The sequence below is a fragment of the Kogia breviceps genome, chromosome 5 (genome assembly GCF_026419965.1).
Source record: "Kogia breviceps isolate mKogBre1 chromosome 5, mKogBre1 haplotype 1, whole genome shotgun sequence".
Lineage (NCBI taxonomy): Eukaryota > Metazoa > Chordata > Mammalia > Artiodactyla > Physeteridae > Kogia > Kogia breviceps.
Genome location: NC_081314.1, coordinates 102,630,656 through 102,646,454, shown reverse-complemented (window position 1 = coordinate 102,646,454; position 15,799 = coordinate 102,630,656). Strand labels below are relative to the sequence as shown.

Below are 15,799 nucleotides of genomic sequence, written 5' to 3'. Positions count from 1 at the left end.
GTTGAGTAGTAGTTTGCTTTTTTTCCCCTAAGTTGTTGCCCTGTGATAATATACACGCTTATATTGTCACAGTCTACTTAGTTAATAATATATTTCTTCATGTGAAATTTAGGAACCTTGCAATCATATAGGTCCTTTCTTTATGGTATGGTTTTCATACATATTGCATCTATATACATTATGAATCCCACAAAACACTGATTTTTAATTTAAGTTGTCATGTGTATTTTAAAGAAATTAAGAGAGAAATATTTTGTGTTTACCCAAATACTTAGCATTTCTAGTATTTTTCTTCCTGAAGATCTTAGTTCTTGTCTGGTATGTTTATCTTCAAACAAAAAGACTCCTTTAGCATTTTTGTAGTGAGGATCTGCTAGCTATGAATTATCTTAGTTTTTATTTATGAATATACCTTTACTTTGTCTTTATTCTTTTTTAAAAAATATTTATTTATTTGGCTGCATCGGGTCTTAGTTGCAGCACATGGGATCTTCATTGTGGCATCTTTCGTTGTGGCGTGCAGGCTCTAGAGTGCACGGGGCTTAGTTGCCCCATGGCATGTGGGATTTTATTTCCCCGACCGGGGGTCAAACCCGCGTCCTCTGCATTGGAAGGCGGATTCTTAACAACTGGACTACCAGGGAAGTCCCACCTTTATTCTTAAAAAAGATTTTTGGTGGAATAGAATTCTGGGTTGACAGTTTTCTTTTTTTCCTCAGAAGTTTGAGAGATGTTATTATTCAGTTATCTTCTAGCTGCTTTTTTTTTTTTTTTACCCCCGATATGAAGTTAGTGGTAATTTGTATTGTTCTTCTGCATGCAGTTCATGTTTTTCTCTACCTGCTTTCAAGGTCTTTTCATAATCTTTAGTTCTCACTATTTTGACTCTTATATTCCTAGATATGGTTTTCTTTGTATTTATCCTGCTTTGTGTTTCTTGAATCTTTAAAATTTAAGTCTTTCACTGTATTTGGGAAACTTGGGGGCATTATTTTGTTAAATATTTTTCTGTCCCTTTCTCTTCTTATGGGACTCCAGTTTTGATACTGTTCACCAAACCAGGTCACCAAGGCTCTGTTTTTTATTTTTGTTTTTCAACGCTTTATCTCTGTCTTCTTCAGATTGGGCATTTTCCATTGACCCATCTTCAGATTCACTGAGTCTTTCTTCTGTAATCTCCACTCTCCTGTAAATCAATCCAGTGAAATTTTTAAAAATTTGAGGTGTTGAATTTTTCAGTTCTAAAATTTTCATTTCATTCTTTTTCATAGCTTGTATTCCCTACTGTATTTCCTGTTCGTTTATGCATTAAGAGCTTATTTTTCTTTACTCTCTTGAGCTTAGTTTCAATAGCTGCTTTAAAGTCTGATAATTATCACATCTGGGTCTTACTGGGGTCTGCTCCATTGCTGCTTTTTCTTTAAGACTTTGGGTCATATCTTTGTGTATCTAGTAATTTAGATTGTATATTGGATTATATGTTGTTGAGATTCTAACTTCTGTTACATTCCCCTGAAAAGTGTTGAACTTTTTATTTTAGCAAGTAGTTAATTTGGGCATACTCAAACACCAAACTCTTTTTCCTTTGTGAGGTGGGTAGCAACTTCAGCTGCTCTGTTCTACTGTAAAGTTGTTTAGCTGGGCTGCTTGGAATCTGCCCCACACATCTTTAGTTCATTGGTTAGTCAGAGATTTGGACAGATTTTATATGTAAAATTTAGGGCTGGTCTTTGGCTTTCTCCTTTTCAGTATTTCCCCCTCACTTTCCACCTGCCATGAAACTCTATTCTCTGGTTCCTCGGCTGGTGTGATTGTGGGTAGTTGTCACCACCACTCCTAGCAACAGCTGGGGCCTTGCTTCCAACTAAAAGCTGTAAACAAGTGGGAAACTCACATAGCACTAGTCCCTTCTTCCAAGTGTTGACTTCTTAGGTTTCTGCCTGATTTTGATTATTCTCAAGTGCTTTTAAGTAGTTGTGTTTTTTATTTTGTCCAGAGTTCATAGTTATCTGTGAGAAAGCTGGTCTGATAGGAGCCACTCTGCCATTAGTGGAAGAGGACCCAGCATTGAGCTATGTTTTTTTTTTTTTAAGTATTTCTCTTAAATTAATTAATTAATTAATTTTTTGGCTCTGTTGGGTCTTCGTTGCTGTGCAGTCTTTCTCTAGTTGCGGAGCGTGGGGCCTACTCTTTGTTGCGGTGTGCAGGCTTCTCATCGCAGTGGCTCCTCTTGTTGCAGAGCACGGGGTCTAGGTGTGTGGGTTTCAGTAGTTGTGGCATGCGGGCTCAGTAGTTGTGGTGCATGGGCTTAGTTGCTCTGCAGCACCTGGGATCTTCCTGGACCAGGGCTCAAACCCATGTCCCCTGCATTGGCAGGTGGCTTCTTAACCACTGAGCCACCAGGGAAGTCCCAGCATTGAGCTATAAACCCAACTCTTTAAAGTGCTTGTTTTCAGAATTGAGTTTTCCAGGCCATGAATATGATATATATCTCTGTCTCCATTTACTTAGGCTTTCTTTAATTTCTCTCAAAGTTTTTTAATAGTTTTTTGGATATAGTCTTATATATCATTTACTAGATTTATTCTTAATTGGTATTTCTTGATGCCCTTTCATTTTCTGTTTCTTGCTAGTGTACAGAAGTAGAACTAATTTTCAAAATATTGACCTTGTATATAGTACCCTTGCTTAAACTCATTCATTCTAATAATTTATCTGTATATTTCCTTTGACATTTCTTAGGTACACAATTATATCATCTGAGAATAATGGCTTTTAATTTTTTCTTTCTAACCTTTATCCATTTTATTCCTTTCCTTTGCCTTGTTGGTTTGGTTAGGACCTCTGGTACAGTGTTGAATAGCAGGTGTACTTACCTTGTTCCCGATCTCAATAGGAGAAGGGTTTTAATGTTTCACCATTAAATATGATGTTTCCTTAGATTTTTTTTTGCAGATACTCTTTATCAGATTAAGGAGGGTCCCTTCCTAGAAGAGTTTTTCTGTTCTGTTTTTTAAATAAGAGTGGATGGAGAAGTTTACCAGATGCTCATTATGCACCTCTTAGGATGATCATATGACTTTTCCCCTTTATTTTGTTCATGTAGTAAATCACATTGATTGATTTTTTAAATGTTAAATCACATTTGGAAATGATGTGTTTCTTTTTAATATATTGCTGCATTGGGTTTGCAAAGTTTTACCTATTTGTGATTGCTCACCCACTCTCCACCTCTTCTGCCAATGTATCAATTTGATTCTGATTCTGAGAAGTCTTCATTTAGCATTTATATTGAGTAAAAACCTGCATATTAATTGCTTTCCATAAGAAATCTAGATGTTGATTTGTACACCACTAAGGAAACAAGGGTCATAAAACCTACAGCATCATTTTTCCAGTTCCCTGTGTTAGAAATTATTTTGATATGATGTCAGTCAGCTTGTGGGGTGGGTTGTGGGTAGATTGGGGGTGCTGTTTGTACAGTTGATCTTAGAACACCCCCATTGCTGGCCATGGAAAGATGTTTGTTATTATTGCCACGAACCCTGCAGAAAAGAGGTAACCGAATCCATTATTTGTGATGCAGCTCCATCTGTTTGACATTGATGTTCCTGGGAAAATCACATTTCAAGAATCTGAAACATTGAGTCCTGGTGATAGTTTCTCCACATTTGATACTCGTACGTACCAGATAAGTTCACCTCTTTTAGCAGTCCCTGTAGAAGAGGATCAGGTAGTCCTATGTTTTTCACTTCTCTCCCTTCCCAACCTCTTTACAAAACCTGACTGAAAGGCCAGAAGTGAGAAGGGCAGAGAATGGTCAGAGATCTAGAAAGTGGGGGCTGAATGGAGAACTGAGGGTTTGACATGATTTTGCTCTTCCATTTGGTCACAGCCTTTTATTAGTATGATAGCTTCTGGCCTGTACCCATTAGGCCACGATTGAACACCTCCCACTTAGATAAGAAGCATTCAGTTAGAACGAATTTCTCATCTCTGCTTTGCTGTTGTAAGTGATGTCTTCACGAGGTGAAGTCCAGGCAGGAATAAGCTTATACATTTTCTCCACCCATGGGCCCTGCATGAATGTATTCCCGTCAGTGTTTTGTGATCATTAGATCTTGGAGGCTTTCCCCTGCTGCACCATGAGGCAGGAGCTTAACTTTTTGTTTGTACATTTTCTGTTTGGAAAACAGCTTACTGCAGAGTGGGCCTGGGCATCTGCTACGACATCCGCTTTGCAGAGCTGGCACAAATCTATGCACAGAGAGGTAAGGCAGCACTACAGTTATGTTGTGTAAATGCTTGGAGGTTTAATTTGGGCTGGTCTTTGTGGGTAGAGGGAACCCTTGGTCAGAAAACCTGGAGGAGAGGTCTTAATTTCTCTACCTCCATATGAATTCTCAGACTTCTCCTGCATATGGACAGTATGGTTTTTGGGGGGTTGTAATTTAACATGCCACATAGCTGAGGGAGGAGCCATACTCTTAAACTAAACCTCTGCTCTACCCTTTGAGCCCTTCCTTCTACTGTGTTTGGAAGGAGTCACTTGGGGCCCGGTAGAAATGGTCTGCATGCACATGGCTTTCACCGCTTACTAGTCCTAGATGTTGGGTAGTTGAAATGTAGTCTGTGACATTTTGGTCCAGAGGAGCGTGCTACCATCCTGCAGAAGCACCAAGTCAGATCAGAAGATTTGGGTTCTGGTTCCAACTCTTCCCCTTAATTGGCACAATACTTTGGGTAAATTACTTAATCTCTGGAGAAATGTGCATCTGCACAGGAACAGTGTGAGGATTAAGGAGAGAGGACTTACAGAATTCCTCATATGGTACTCAACAAATACTAGCATCCCTACTAGACTGCCAGAGACACTCTGATTCCAACTTATCTGTCAGTGAAAGTGAAGTGGGTGCAAACGGTTTGACTCCCTGCTCAGCAGAAGGTGGAGGCACAAGGGCTCTGGGTTGGCAGTCTCAGTTGAATCTTAGCAATAAGCAGTAGAGCCCCTACTCTGCCCCTCGTTTCAATTGACAAGCATCACAAAACATGGTCCTTGGCCGTGGGAGCTGACCACATGATGCTGAGAGGAATTCAAATGACAGGTTCTCCACTTTTTTAAAGCAAAGTCATATGTTGTGGTTTTGGTTGTCAATACCACTTTGTGTGTGTGTGTGTCTAGAGGAATTTAGAGCCATACTTAATGCTGCTGACCCTGTCTGACTTGGCTGAATCTTTTTATGCTTGGGGAAGTTTGAGTGTGGTCCCTGCTGGGTAAGGAATAGAGGGAGAGGCTAGTGTGGTTGGGTGTCCATCTGCATCTGCTCTTCTTTGGCCTTTCTCTCCCCAAGGCTGCCAGCTGTTGGTATATCCTGCAGCTTTTAATTTGACCACCGGACCAGCCCACTGGGAGTTGCTTCAGCGAGGCCGGTAAGAAAGCATCTCAAGCATACCTTCAGGAGTCTCAGTGTTTCTTTGTGGAAACATTTCCAGTTTGGTGGAAGCACCAACCTTCCCCGTATGGAATGCTGCCTCTGACTCAGAATGCCCTGGCATCCAAATGCAGTTCAAAAAGGTGACTCTTGGGCTTCCCTGGCGGCGCAGTGGTTGAGAGTCCACCTGCCGGTGCAGGGGACACGGGTTCGTGCCCCGGTCTGGGAAGATCCCACGTGCCGCGGAGCGGCTGGGCCCGTGGGCCATGACCTCTGGGCCTGTGCGTCCGGAGCCTGTGCTCCGCAACAGGAGAGGCTGCAGCAGTGAGAGGCCCGCGTACCACAAAAAAAATAAAAATAAAAATAAAAGGTGGCTCTTTTCATCTTCCAGTCCAAAAGGAGGGCTTCTAGTGTAGGGCACCTTCTCCTCAGAAACCACAGCACCAGTCTCATGGATTTTGGGGACTGTGATTTTTGAATTTCCAAGAGCATTCACTGCATCAGGTGGGCAGCAATTTCATTCTTTTGTATTCAGGCATGGATTGGTGTCTCTGATACAGTTGCCAGCAACTTTTACAGAGAATTGGAGACCCACGGAATGTATGTGTCCGAAGCCAAGGAAAAGGCAGGGGTTATTTTAGCCTGACAGCCCTAGGAAGAGACTTGTGGTCTGCCCTCCACGGACCCTGTGCTGCTCAGATTGGGTGTTTATCCTACTCCATCCTCCATAGTGTCCTGCTAGTCTTGGCACTCTGCCAAGAAAGTCATCATAAGTGCTCGTTCTTCTAACCTCTGAGTCCTGAGCATTGCACAGCTATGTTGTGCATGTCACAGTTGCTGTTTCCCTAGTCCCTTGAGGCTGAGGAGTGGTGAAGGGCAGATGGCAGAGGTGCATGTAACATGGAAGGGAAAAGGCATGTGACTGTGTAAAGTGCTCTGCAAAACAAATGCTGGTCAGAGATGACAGTTTTTTTCATTCAAAGATTTTTAAAGTGAGGTGTTATATACTTACAGAAAAGTGTACTAGTTTTAAGTTTACAGGTTAGTGAGTTTTTACGTATGTGTTCACCTATGACCAAGATCAACATCTTGAACATTTCTAGTGCCTTGCAATGCTCCCTTTTGCTCCTTCCCAGTCAGTACTCTCTTCTCTCTGCCCAGGGGGAGCCACTAGCTCATGTCTGGAGATGATGGTAATTTTTATTGGAAGGGGATGTAGAAGTGTTAGGCTGGTTGCGTGATGGAAGGCGGGGTAGGGGTACATGAAACCCGTGAGTATTAATAAACGCTGCCTTGTTGAAAGCAAGAAAAGCTTCGGAGAGACTGGGATGGTCTGGCATGAATCTGTTGATCGAGCCCAGAGGGCTCTGGGTCAGGTGGCTTTGGTGCACCCAGGCTGCCACCCGAAATTCTTGTGTAATTTGAGATGATGGGGCTGCCACATTGGCATGGAAGGGCCCTGCAGCCCTGCAAGGTGTGTTGTCCCAGAACAAGGCCAGTCCGTTCTCTCTGGCCACCTTGACTACATTAACCAGAGAAGCTCTTCTCTTTACATGTTACAGGTTGGCTCAGGCCAGGGTTTCGCAGCTTTGGCAGCACTGACATCTTGGGCTGGATGACTCTTTGGTGTAGGGGCTGCCCTGTGCGTTGCAGGGTGTTTAGCAGCACCCCTGGCCTCTACCCACTAGATGCCAATAGCAATCCCTTAGTCGTGACAGTCAAAAATGTCTCCAGACACTGGCACATGTCCCCTGGTGGGCAGAATTGCTCTAGTTGAGAACTGGCTTATGCAATAAGATCTTTTTTGAAGAGAGGGTTCTGTGGCTTTGGATATTTCTTCCACATCTGAGCCAGCCTGTCCTATCCTAGTTTTTTAAAGAAGGATCTGTACACTTAGGATAAAAAGTCACAGATCTATGTAATCACTGTATAATTCACCTCTTTTCTGTCCATTAACTACAGCGCCGTTGATAATCAGGTGTACGTGGCCACGGCATCTCCTGCCCGGGATGACAAAGCCTCCTATGTTGCCTGGGGACACAGCACCGTCGTGAGTCCTTGGTGAGTTGGCTACACAGGGACAGGCTCACTGGGAGCTCGGGAGGTGGCACTTGGGCATGTGGGTTGTCTGATTACTGACTGGCCCTGCCCCTCCCTCCACCCCCTATCTCCCTACTTGCCTGCCAGGTGTCCAGGTCTCTCAGTGAGAGAAGCTTCCACTTGAAAACCATGTGAGAGAGAAACGGTCCTGCTCTCCTGACTGAGTGCTTGGCCTCAGCCCTCTTCTGAGTTTCTAAGTGACTTTTAATGTCAACCAAACTTGGAAACAAGGCAGCAGTCACTGGTGGGTGGTTTTAGTAAAAGAGGCTCCCAAACTCTTGGCTTTTGGTTAAAATTTAGACTGGGTCAGTGGTCCTAGGGCAGGAATGAGTTGCAGGTTGAGGATTTTGCTCCCTGCATAATGATTAGAGGAGAGTGGAGGATGGGAAGAATTAAGGGGAGCTGTGAACTTGTCCTCTGTGAGAGGGAAAAGCGTTTTATTCCTTAGTGAAACCAGCATGGAAGTCTGTCCAGATACATATACAGTCCTGTGTTAATAGACATATCTTACTGGCATGTGTATAGTTTACATAGTACTTCCACACATTATCTCAGTGTGAACTCTCAGGGACTTATCTTTATTTAGCCCAGTTTATAGATGGTAGACTTGAAGTTTACAGGATAAAGTGGCTAGAACTGGTGTTTGGATCCAAGACTTTTGAATTCAGAACTGAGATTTATTCCATACTACTTCTCATATGTCTATTTGATTACAGTCACACAAGCACACGCACACAGATATGTATTTCTACAGTTTCAGGATAAATATACCAGTAACAAGGCTGCCAAGGCTTAAATAAATGTCACTGTGGGGTTCCTAAAGTTTCTCTCTGCTGACTTTATAGGACCCACAGATTAAAGTGTGTGGTGGGGAAGGCCTTGGAAGATGTGACCAGCACGAGAGTCCCAGTGAGCCTCTTGCACACTAGGATTTGGGAGGCATTGAAAGACTGGAAGGATTGAGTTGGCTTCAGAACTTTCTTAAACTTGATTCAAGTTCCTCTGCAGATGATAGTGATCAGCTTCCTGACCTTTTGGGCAGCTCTGCTCCCCAGCTGGTTCTCCTAATGAACTCTGTTACTGATCAAGCTGGCTGCTCTGACACAAAGTAGTTGTATAAGATTTACCTTTATTTCTTCCTTTTTAGAATTCCCCCCGTTTGGTTTGGGAGCCCTCTGGCTTATATCAGCGTTGGGATAGGTGCCTGGGGTTAACATAGAGATCTTTGAATGCCAGGGCAAATGGGGAAGAAGTAGAAGAGACTAGAAAAGGATTCAGTTAAATGGCATTAATGATGGTGTTTGTAGCTCATTGTTTGTGGCCATCTGGTAGATGGAACCAATTATTATGTCAGATTGTTTGTTATATCAGATTACTTTGTTTTGTGCTTTGGAGAAATTTCATTTCACAGATATGTTTTTGAAGCTCTGTTTTGGGCCAAGAGCCTCAGCACTGGAAAGAGTTTTCCAAATCAGCTTTTCCTCAGATGTATGGAGTGTTGCTGTTTCCATTGTGGGGTTCCTGCCAGGGCATGGTTCTACCACTTCTATCCAGGCCCCATAAGTTGAAACCTTTCCCTCAAAACCTGAAAGCCATCAACATAGGGATCCAGGGATCACAGGCATGAGACCAGAGATCCAGGCAGATCTAGGCCCTGCCCAGGCCTAGTCTCACCATCCGCATGGTTGGGTAGCAGCCTTGGGAGGTGTGAAGAAACAGAGCTAGACTACCCTTGTAAAGGGGTCTTGAATGTCCTCACGAGGGGACAGATGGAGCTTCCTGTTGGTTATAGGTGTCTCTATTCCCAGATGTTTACATCCATCGACAGAAATAATAAATAGTCTATAATAGGAATAGAAAAGAGTTTTATTCAAGCCAAACTGAGGGCTGTAGCCTTTGAGACAGCCTCTCACATAGCTCTGAGGAACTGTTCTGAAGAAGCTTGGTTTGTGGCACAGTTTTATATCTTGTCAGAACAAGGAATGTCAAACACAACAGGTGTACATTCTTTCAGGATTTCAAAAAAAAGATCAGTATGTATACAGCAAGTGGTATGGCCTTGGTGCTTGGGAAGGGAGCCTTATATAGAAAGAGTATTGGCATTGATGTCTCAGGAGGGGAGGCATTAATTTCCATCTTCAGAACGAACATTCTTTACTTCTGGACAGTGCACTCTTTAATAGTTAAAGCAGATGTACAATGTATGTGTGATAGGCCACAAGACAGGCTGTTCTAGTTAGCATAAAGTTTAAGTTAAATGATGTATAAGCCAGAATGACTTCCCCATACCTCATTATGTGAACATTTCTTCCATCACATCTTAGAATAATCACCATTCCCTAGAAGTTTGCGGGTTACAAAATATACTCCATAATTTTCTCACCAAGACCTCACAGAGCTCATATTTCCACTTTATAGATAAGGAAATGGAGATTCCAGATGACTTGCCACAAGGCCACACAGCTACTTCAATGGTAGAACAGGAATTTATGCCCCTACCTTCTTGTTTTAAATCTCAGATTCCTTCCCCTTTGGCCTGTGAGATGGGGAGGAAAAACAGAGAGACCTTGAATATCAGCAAACATCAGAGAATCTGCTCATTCTCCTGAATCTTTTTCAGGGGGGAGGTCCTCGTCAAAGCTGGCACTGAAGAAATGATCGTGTATTCAGACATAGGTAAGATTAGCTCTGGCACAGTTTAGGTCTCTGGTGTCCCCATTCTCTGACGCCAGATTCGATAGCTGTGCAACCCTGTCACCTGGAGGGGCTCCTTTATGCCCCACCCTCCTCATTTATCCTTGGTTCTCTGGCCAAGCCCTGGGGCTGTATCTCAGCCTGAGTGTTCTTGGTTTGGTTTGAAATGACTACAGGGGCAGTGCCAGGCTGTCTGTGCCTCCAGACAAGGCCTGTGAGCAAATTACTTGCTGAGGCTCTGGTTGTTTTTATAGTGTTCGGGGAAGAAATTCCCATCGGTCGGTAAGGAATTACATCTTACTAATAGTGCACTTTTCTGTTTTTGCAGACCTAAAGAAGTTGGCTGAAATACGCCAGCAAATCCCCATTTTTAGCCAGAAGCGATCAGACCTCTATGCAGTGGAGGCGAAAAAGCCCTAATGTTTATGTTTCTAACATGTCATGAAACAGGAAGATATGTTTCTACCACATAATCAACTCCCTTCTGAATACTTTAATGGAGATTCTTTTTTTTTTTTTTTTAAATTTCAGCCGTTTCCCGTCCTGGATAGTTCAAGTTATCTCAAAGCAGTTAGTACAAGTATCAGATCTTGGTCTCCTTGAGGGTTGATTCGGCAGATATGAATATATCTGTCATGAACCTCTTATCTGATTGTTGGAGTTCGAATCCATTATGTAGAAAACTTGTTCTTTGAGCAGTACCTTAAAGTTACATTTTTGGTCTGTGAGTAGCTATGGAAAGCAAGGTGTGATGGATCCTTGGTGTTGGCTAGAGGAGATGGCAGCACCTTTCCTAGCAGCATTTGGGCTCTTCAAATTCAGGAAGGAGCTAACTATTTAAGACCCCCTTAGTTTTAGGGGAAACATTGTTTCAATAATGAGCCCCCTGGGAGAATGGCAGTAGCATAAATTGGTCAAGGCAACTAAAGTGTGAGTCTCTGCAAAAGATTTTCTTGATAGGGGTGAGTGTCTCATTTTCTTTTTGCTTTTCTCCCTAGTAACACTTTTAGCTTGATAAAGGTAAGTTTTTAGCCTAGTGGTTTTCAGAATCCTTTTACGTAATTAAAAATTAAGAATTCCATTGAGTTTTATGTATGTTATAGCTAGTGGTGGGTTGGTAAATGTTTAATGACCAGCTGTCTGAGAAAAAGTCGATTTTGTAGTAGCATTTGCCAATTTCCATGGTGTACTTACTGCCAAATTCAAGCTATCAGTGTTAACACCTCTAAACACAGAGCTGGGAATAGATGTGCTCGATTGGCTCTTGTGAGCTGGTGCAATTCTACTCTAGCACACCATATATAGATATTTGCCATACTGGAAGATAAAATTTAAAACAAAAGAATAAACGAACACGCATCCCATTATCTATAAGAATGATGACATTATCATGTGCAGTTTAACTAGCACTGTATATGCAGAAGTGTTCTACAGTGAAAAAGGCAAATGACTTTTTAAAAATAAGTGTACAATTTGGCAAAATTTGACATGTATATACATGAAACCACTTCAATCAAGATAATGAATATACCCTCCACCCCTAAAAACTTGTGCTCTTTTATAATCTCTCTGGCTACTACTCATATCCTCAGGCAATCACTGATCAGCTTTGTCACGATAGATTAGTTTGAATTTTCCAAAATTACCCAAAATTGGAATCATACTATATAGTTTTTTGTGTCTTCTTTCACTCACCATAATTATTTGGAGATTCATCCGTGTGTGTGCTTCAGTAATTCATTCCTTTTTGATTGTTGAGTTAGTAGTCCATTGTATGGATATACTGTAATTTATCCATTCACGTGTTGATAGACATTTGAATTGTTTCCAGTTTTGGGCTATTACAAATAAAGCTGTTAGCTACATTTTATACAAGTTGTTCATTTCTCTTGAGTAATGTCTAGGAGTGGAATGGTGTGGTCTTATGTGTATTTCACTGCCAGTGCCATTTTACTTAGCAGTCTGTCAGAGTCCTAGGTATTCCACATCCTCATCAGCACTTGGTATGATGAGCTTTTAAAATTTTAACAATTTTAATATGCATGTAATATTATTTCATTGTAGCTTTAATTTATGTTTTCCTAATGACTAAGGATGCATCTTTTTATGTGCTCCTTTGCTGTCTTTATATCCTCTTTGGTGAAGTGTCTGTTCGTGTCTTTTCCCCCTATTTTTATGGGGTTATTTATCCTCTTATTGATTAATAAGCGGTCTTTATATATTCTAGATAAAAGTTCTTTGTTAGGTTTAATTTTTACAAATATATTCTTTAAGTTTGAGGAAAAACAGTCTTCATTTTCTTAAAAGTATTGTTTAAAAAGTAAAAGTTTTGGGCTTCCCTGGTGGCGCAGTGGTTGAGAATCCGCCTGCCGATGCACGGGGTGTGGGTTTGTGCCCCGGTCTGGGAGGATCCCACGTGCCGCGGAGCGGCTGGGCCCGTGAGCCGTGGCCGCTGAGCCTGTGCGTCTGGAGCCTGTGCTTCGCAGCGGGAGGGGCCACGGCAGTGAGAGGCCCACATACCACAAAAACAAAAAACAAAACAAACAAACAAAAAAAGTAGAAGTTTTAAATTTTCATGAAGGCCAGTTAATTGCTTTTTTTTAATATAAAGTTTGTCATGAATTTAGGTCAATGACCCATTTTATTTTATTTAAATTTTTATTTTATATTGGAGTAGTTAATTTACAATGTTGTGTTAGTTTCAGGTGTACAGCAAAGTGATTCAGTTATACATATACATATAACTATTCTTTTTCAGATTCTTTTCTCATGTAGATTATTAGAGTATTGAGTAGAGTTCCTTGTGCTAAATAGTAGGTCCTTGTTGATGTCTTTTTTTTTAAAAAACATCTTTATTGGAGTATAACTGCTTTACAATGGTGTGTTAGTTTCTGCTTTACAGCAAAGTGAATCAGTTATGCATATACATATGTTCCCATATCTCTTCCCTCTTGCGTCTCCCTCCCTCCCACCCTCCCTATCCCACCCCTCTAGGTGGTCACAAAGCACAGAGGTGAACTCCCTGTGCAATGTGGCAGCTTCCCACTAGCTATCTAATTTACATTTGGTAGTGCATATATGTCCATGCCACTCTCTCACTTCGTCACAGCTTACCCTTCCCCCTCCCCATATCCTCAAGTCCATGCTCTAGTAGGTCTGTGTTTTATTTCCACCCTACACCTAGGCTCTTCATAACATTTTTTTTTTCTTAGATTCCATATATATGTGTTAGCATATGGTATTTGTTTTTCTCCTTCTGACTTATTTCATTCTGTATGACAGACTCCAGGTCCATCCACCTCACTACAAAAAACTCAATTTCGTTTCTTTTTATGGCTGAGTAATATCCCATTGTATATATATGTGCCACATCTGTATCCATCATCTTTTGATGGACACTTAGGTTGCTTCCATATCCTGGCTATTTAGAGCTGCAATGAACATTTTGGTACATGACTCTTTTTGATTTATGGTTTTCTCAGGGTATATGCCCAGTAGTGGGATTGCTGGGTCGTATGGTAGTTCTATTTGTAGTTTTTTAAGGAACCTCCTTACTGTTCTCCATAGTGGCTGTATCAATTTACATTCCCACTGACAGTGCAAGAGTGTTCCCTTTTCTCCACACCCTCTCCAGCATTTATTGTTTCTGGATTTTTTGATGATGGCTATTCTGACCGGTGTGAGATGATATCTCATTGTAGTTTTGATTTGCATTTCTCTAATGATTAATGATGTTGATTGTCTTTTATATATGGCAGTGTGTATATGTTAATCCCAACTTCCTAATTTATCCCTCCCCCCCACCTTTCCCTTTTGGTAACCATAAGTTTGTTTTCTAAGTCTGTGAGTCTGTTTCTGTTTTGTAAGTAAGTTCATTTGTATCATATTTAAGATTCCACATATAAGTGATATCTTGATATTTGTCTTTGGCTGACTTCACTTAGTATGATAGTCTCTAGGTCCATCCACGTTGCTGCAAATGCCATTACTTCATTCTTTTTTATGGCTAATATTGCATTGTATATATTTACTACATCTTTATCCATTCATCTGTCCATAGACGTTTAGGTTGCTTCCATGTCTTGGCTGTTGTAAGTAGTGCTGCAGTGAACATTGGGGTACATGTATCTTTTCAGAGTATGGTTTCTTCCAGATACATGCCTAAGGATTGCAACTGCTCAATCATATGGTAGCTCTATTAGTTTTTTAAGGAAGCTCCATACTGTTCTCATAGTGGCTGTGCCAATTTACATTCCCACCAACAGTGTAGGAGGGTTCCCTTTTCTCCACACCCCCTCCAGCATTTATTTACTTTTCTTAAACTATATTATTTTATTAATCTTTTTAACCATATTTATTGGAGTATAATTGATTTACAATGTTGTGTTAGTTTCTGCTGTATAACAAAGTGAATCAGGTATATGTATACATATATCCCCATATCCCCTCCCTCCCACCCCTCTAGGTGGTCACAAAACACTGAGCTGATCTCCCTGTGCTATACAGCTGCTTCCCACTAGCTATTTTACATTTGGTAGTGTATATATGTCAGTGCTACTATCTCACAAACTTTTTGATGATGGCCATTCTGACCCATGTGAGGTGACAACTTGTTGTAGTTTTGATTTGCATTTCCCTAATAATTAGCAGTGTTGAGCATCTTTTCATGTGCTTTTTGGCCATCTGTATTTCTTCTTTGGAAAAATGTCTATTCAGGTCTTCTCATTTTTTGAGTTGTTTGGTTTTTGTTTGTATGTTTTTTGATATTGAGTTATATGAGGTCTTTATATACTTTGGAGATTAATCTCTTGTTGGTTGCATTGTTTGCAAATATTTTCTCCCATTCTGTGAGTTGTCTTTTCGTTTTGTTTATGGTCTCCTTTGCTGTGCAAAAGGTTTTAAGTTTAATTAGGCCCCATTTGTTTATTTTTATTACTCTAGGAGGTAGATTCGAAAAAATATTGCTGTGATTTATGTCAAAGAGTATTCTGCCTACATTTTCCTCTAAGAGTTTTATAGTATCTGGTCTTACATTTAGGTCTTTAATCCATTTTGAGTTTAGTTTTTATAGTGTTGGAGAATGTTCTAATTTCATTCTTTTACACGTGGCTGTCCAGTTTTCCCAGCACCACTTATTGAAGACTGTCTTTTCTCCATTGTATATTCTTGCCTCCTTTGTCATGGATTAATTGACCATAGGTGCATGGGTTTATTTCTGGGCTTTCTCTCCTGTTCCACTGATCTGTGTATTTCTGTTTCTGTGCCAGTAATATACTGTTTTGATTACTGTAGCTTTGTAGGATAGCCTGAGGTCAGGGAGCCTGAGTCCTCCAGCTCCATTTTTCTTTCTCAAGATTGCTTTGGCTATTCAGGGTATGACCCATTTTGAACTGGTAATTGTTTGTATATGGTGTGAGGTAAGAGTCAAGATTTTTTTTTTTTTTGCTTATAGCTATCCAGTCGTCCCACTGAATTGCCGTGGTGTCTTTATTAAAATGAATTGGCCATATGTATCTTGATCTGTTTCTGGACTCGTCTCTTCTTTTTCATTGATCTATTTATCTATCTTTACA

General features: G+C 41.0%; 1 protein-coding gene across 7 annotated transcripts in view; it reads left to right on the top strand.

The window, feature by feature from the left end:
* The window catches only part of NIT2 (nitrilase family member 2), a 40,448-nt gene that overhangs the window by 14,338 nt on the left and 10,311 nt on the right, over window positions 1-15,799 (top strand). For 3 of the 7 annotated variants that reach the window (XM_067034807.1, XM_067034811.1, XM_067034806.1), the window contains exons 5-8: window positions 3,587-3,680; window positions 4,197-4,271; window positions 5,352-5,430; window positions 7,395-7,493. In XM_067034807.1, coding sequence (XP_066890908.1) covers window positions 3,587-3,680; window positions 4,197-4,271; window positions 5,352-5,430; window positions 7,395-7,493 — 347 coding nt within the window. Of the gene's footprint in view, window positions 1-3,586; window positions 3,681-4,196; window positions 4,272-5,351; window positions 5,431-7,394; window positions 7,494-10,152; window positions 10,209-10,554; window positions 10,874-15,799 lie in introns of those variants that run through there. The other 4 variants (XM_059064689.2, XM_059064688.2, XM_067034810.1 and 1 more) reach the window with 2 other exon arrangements.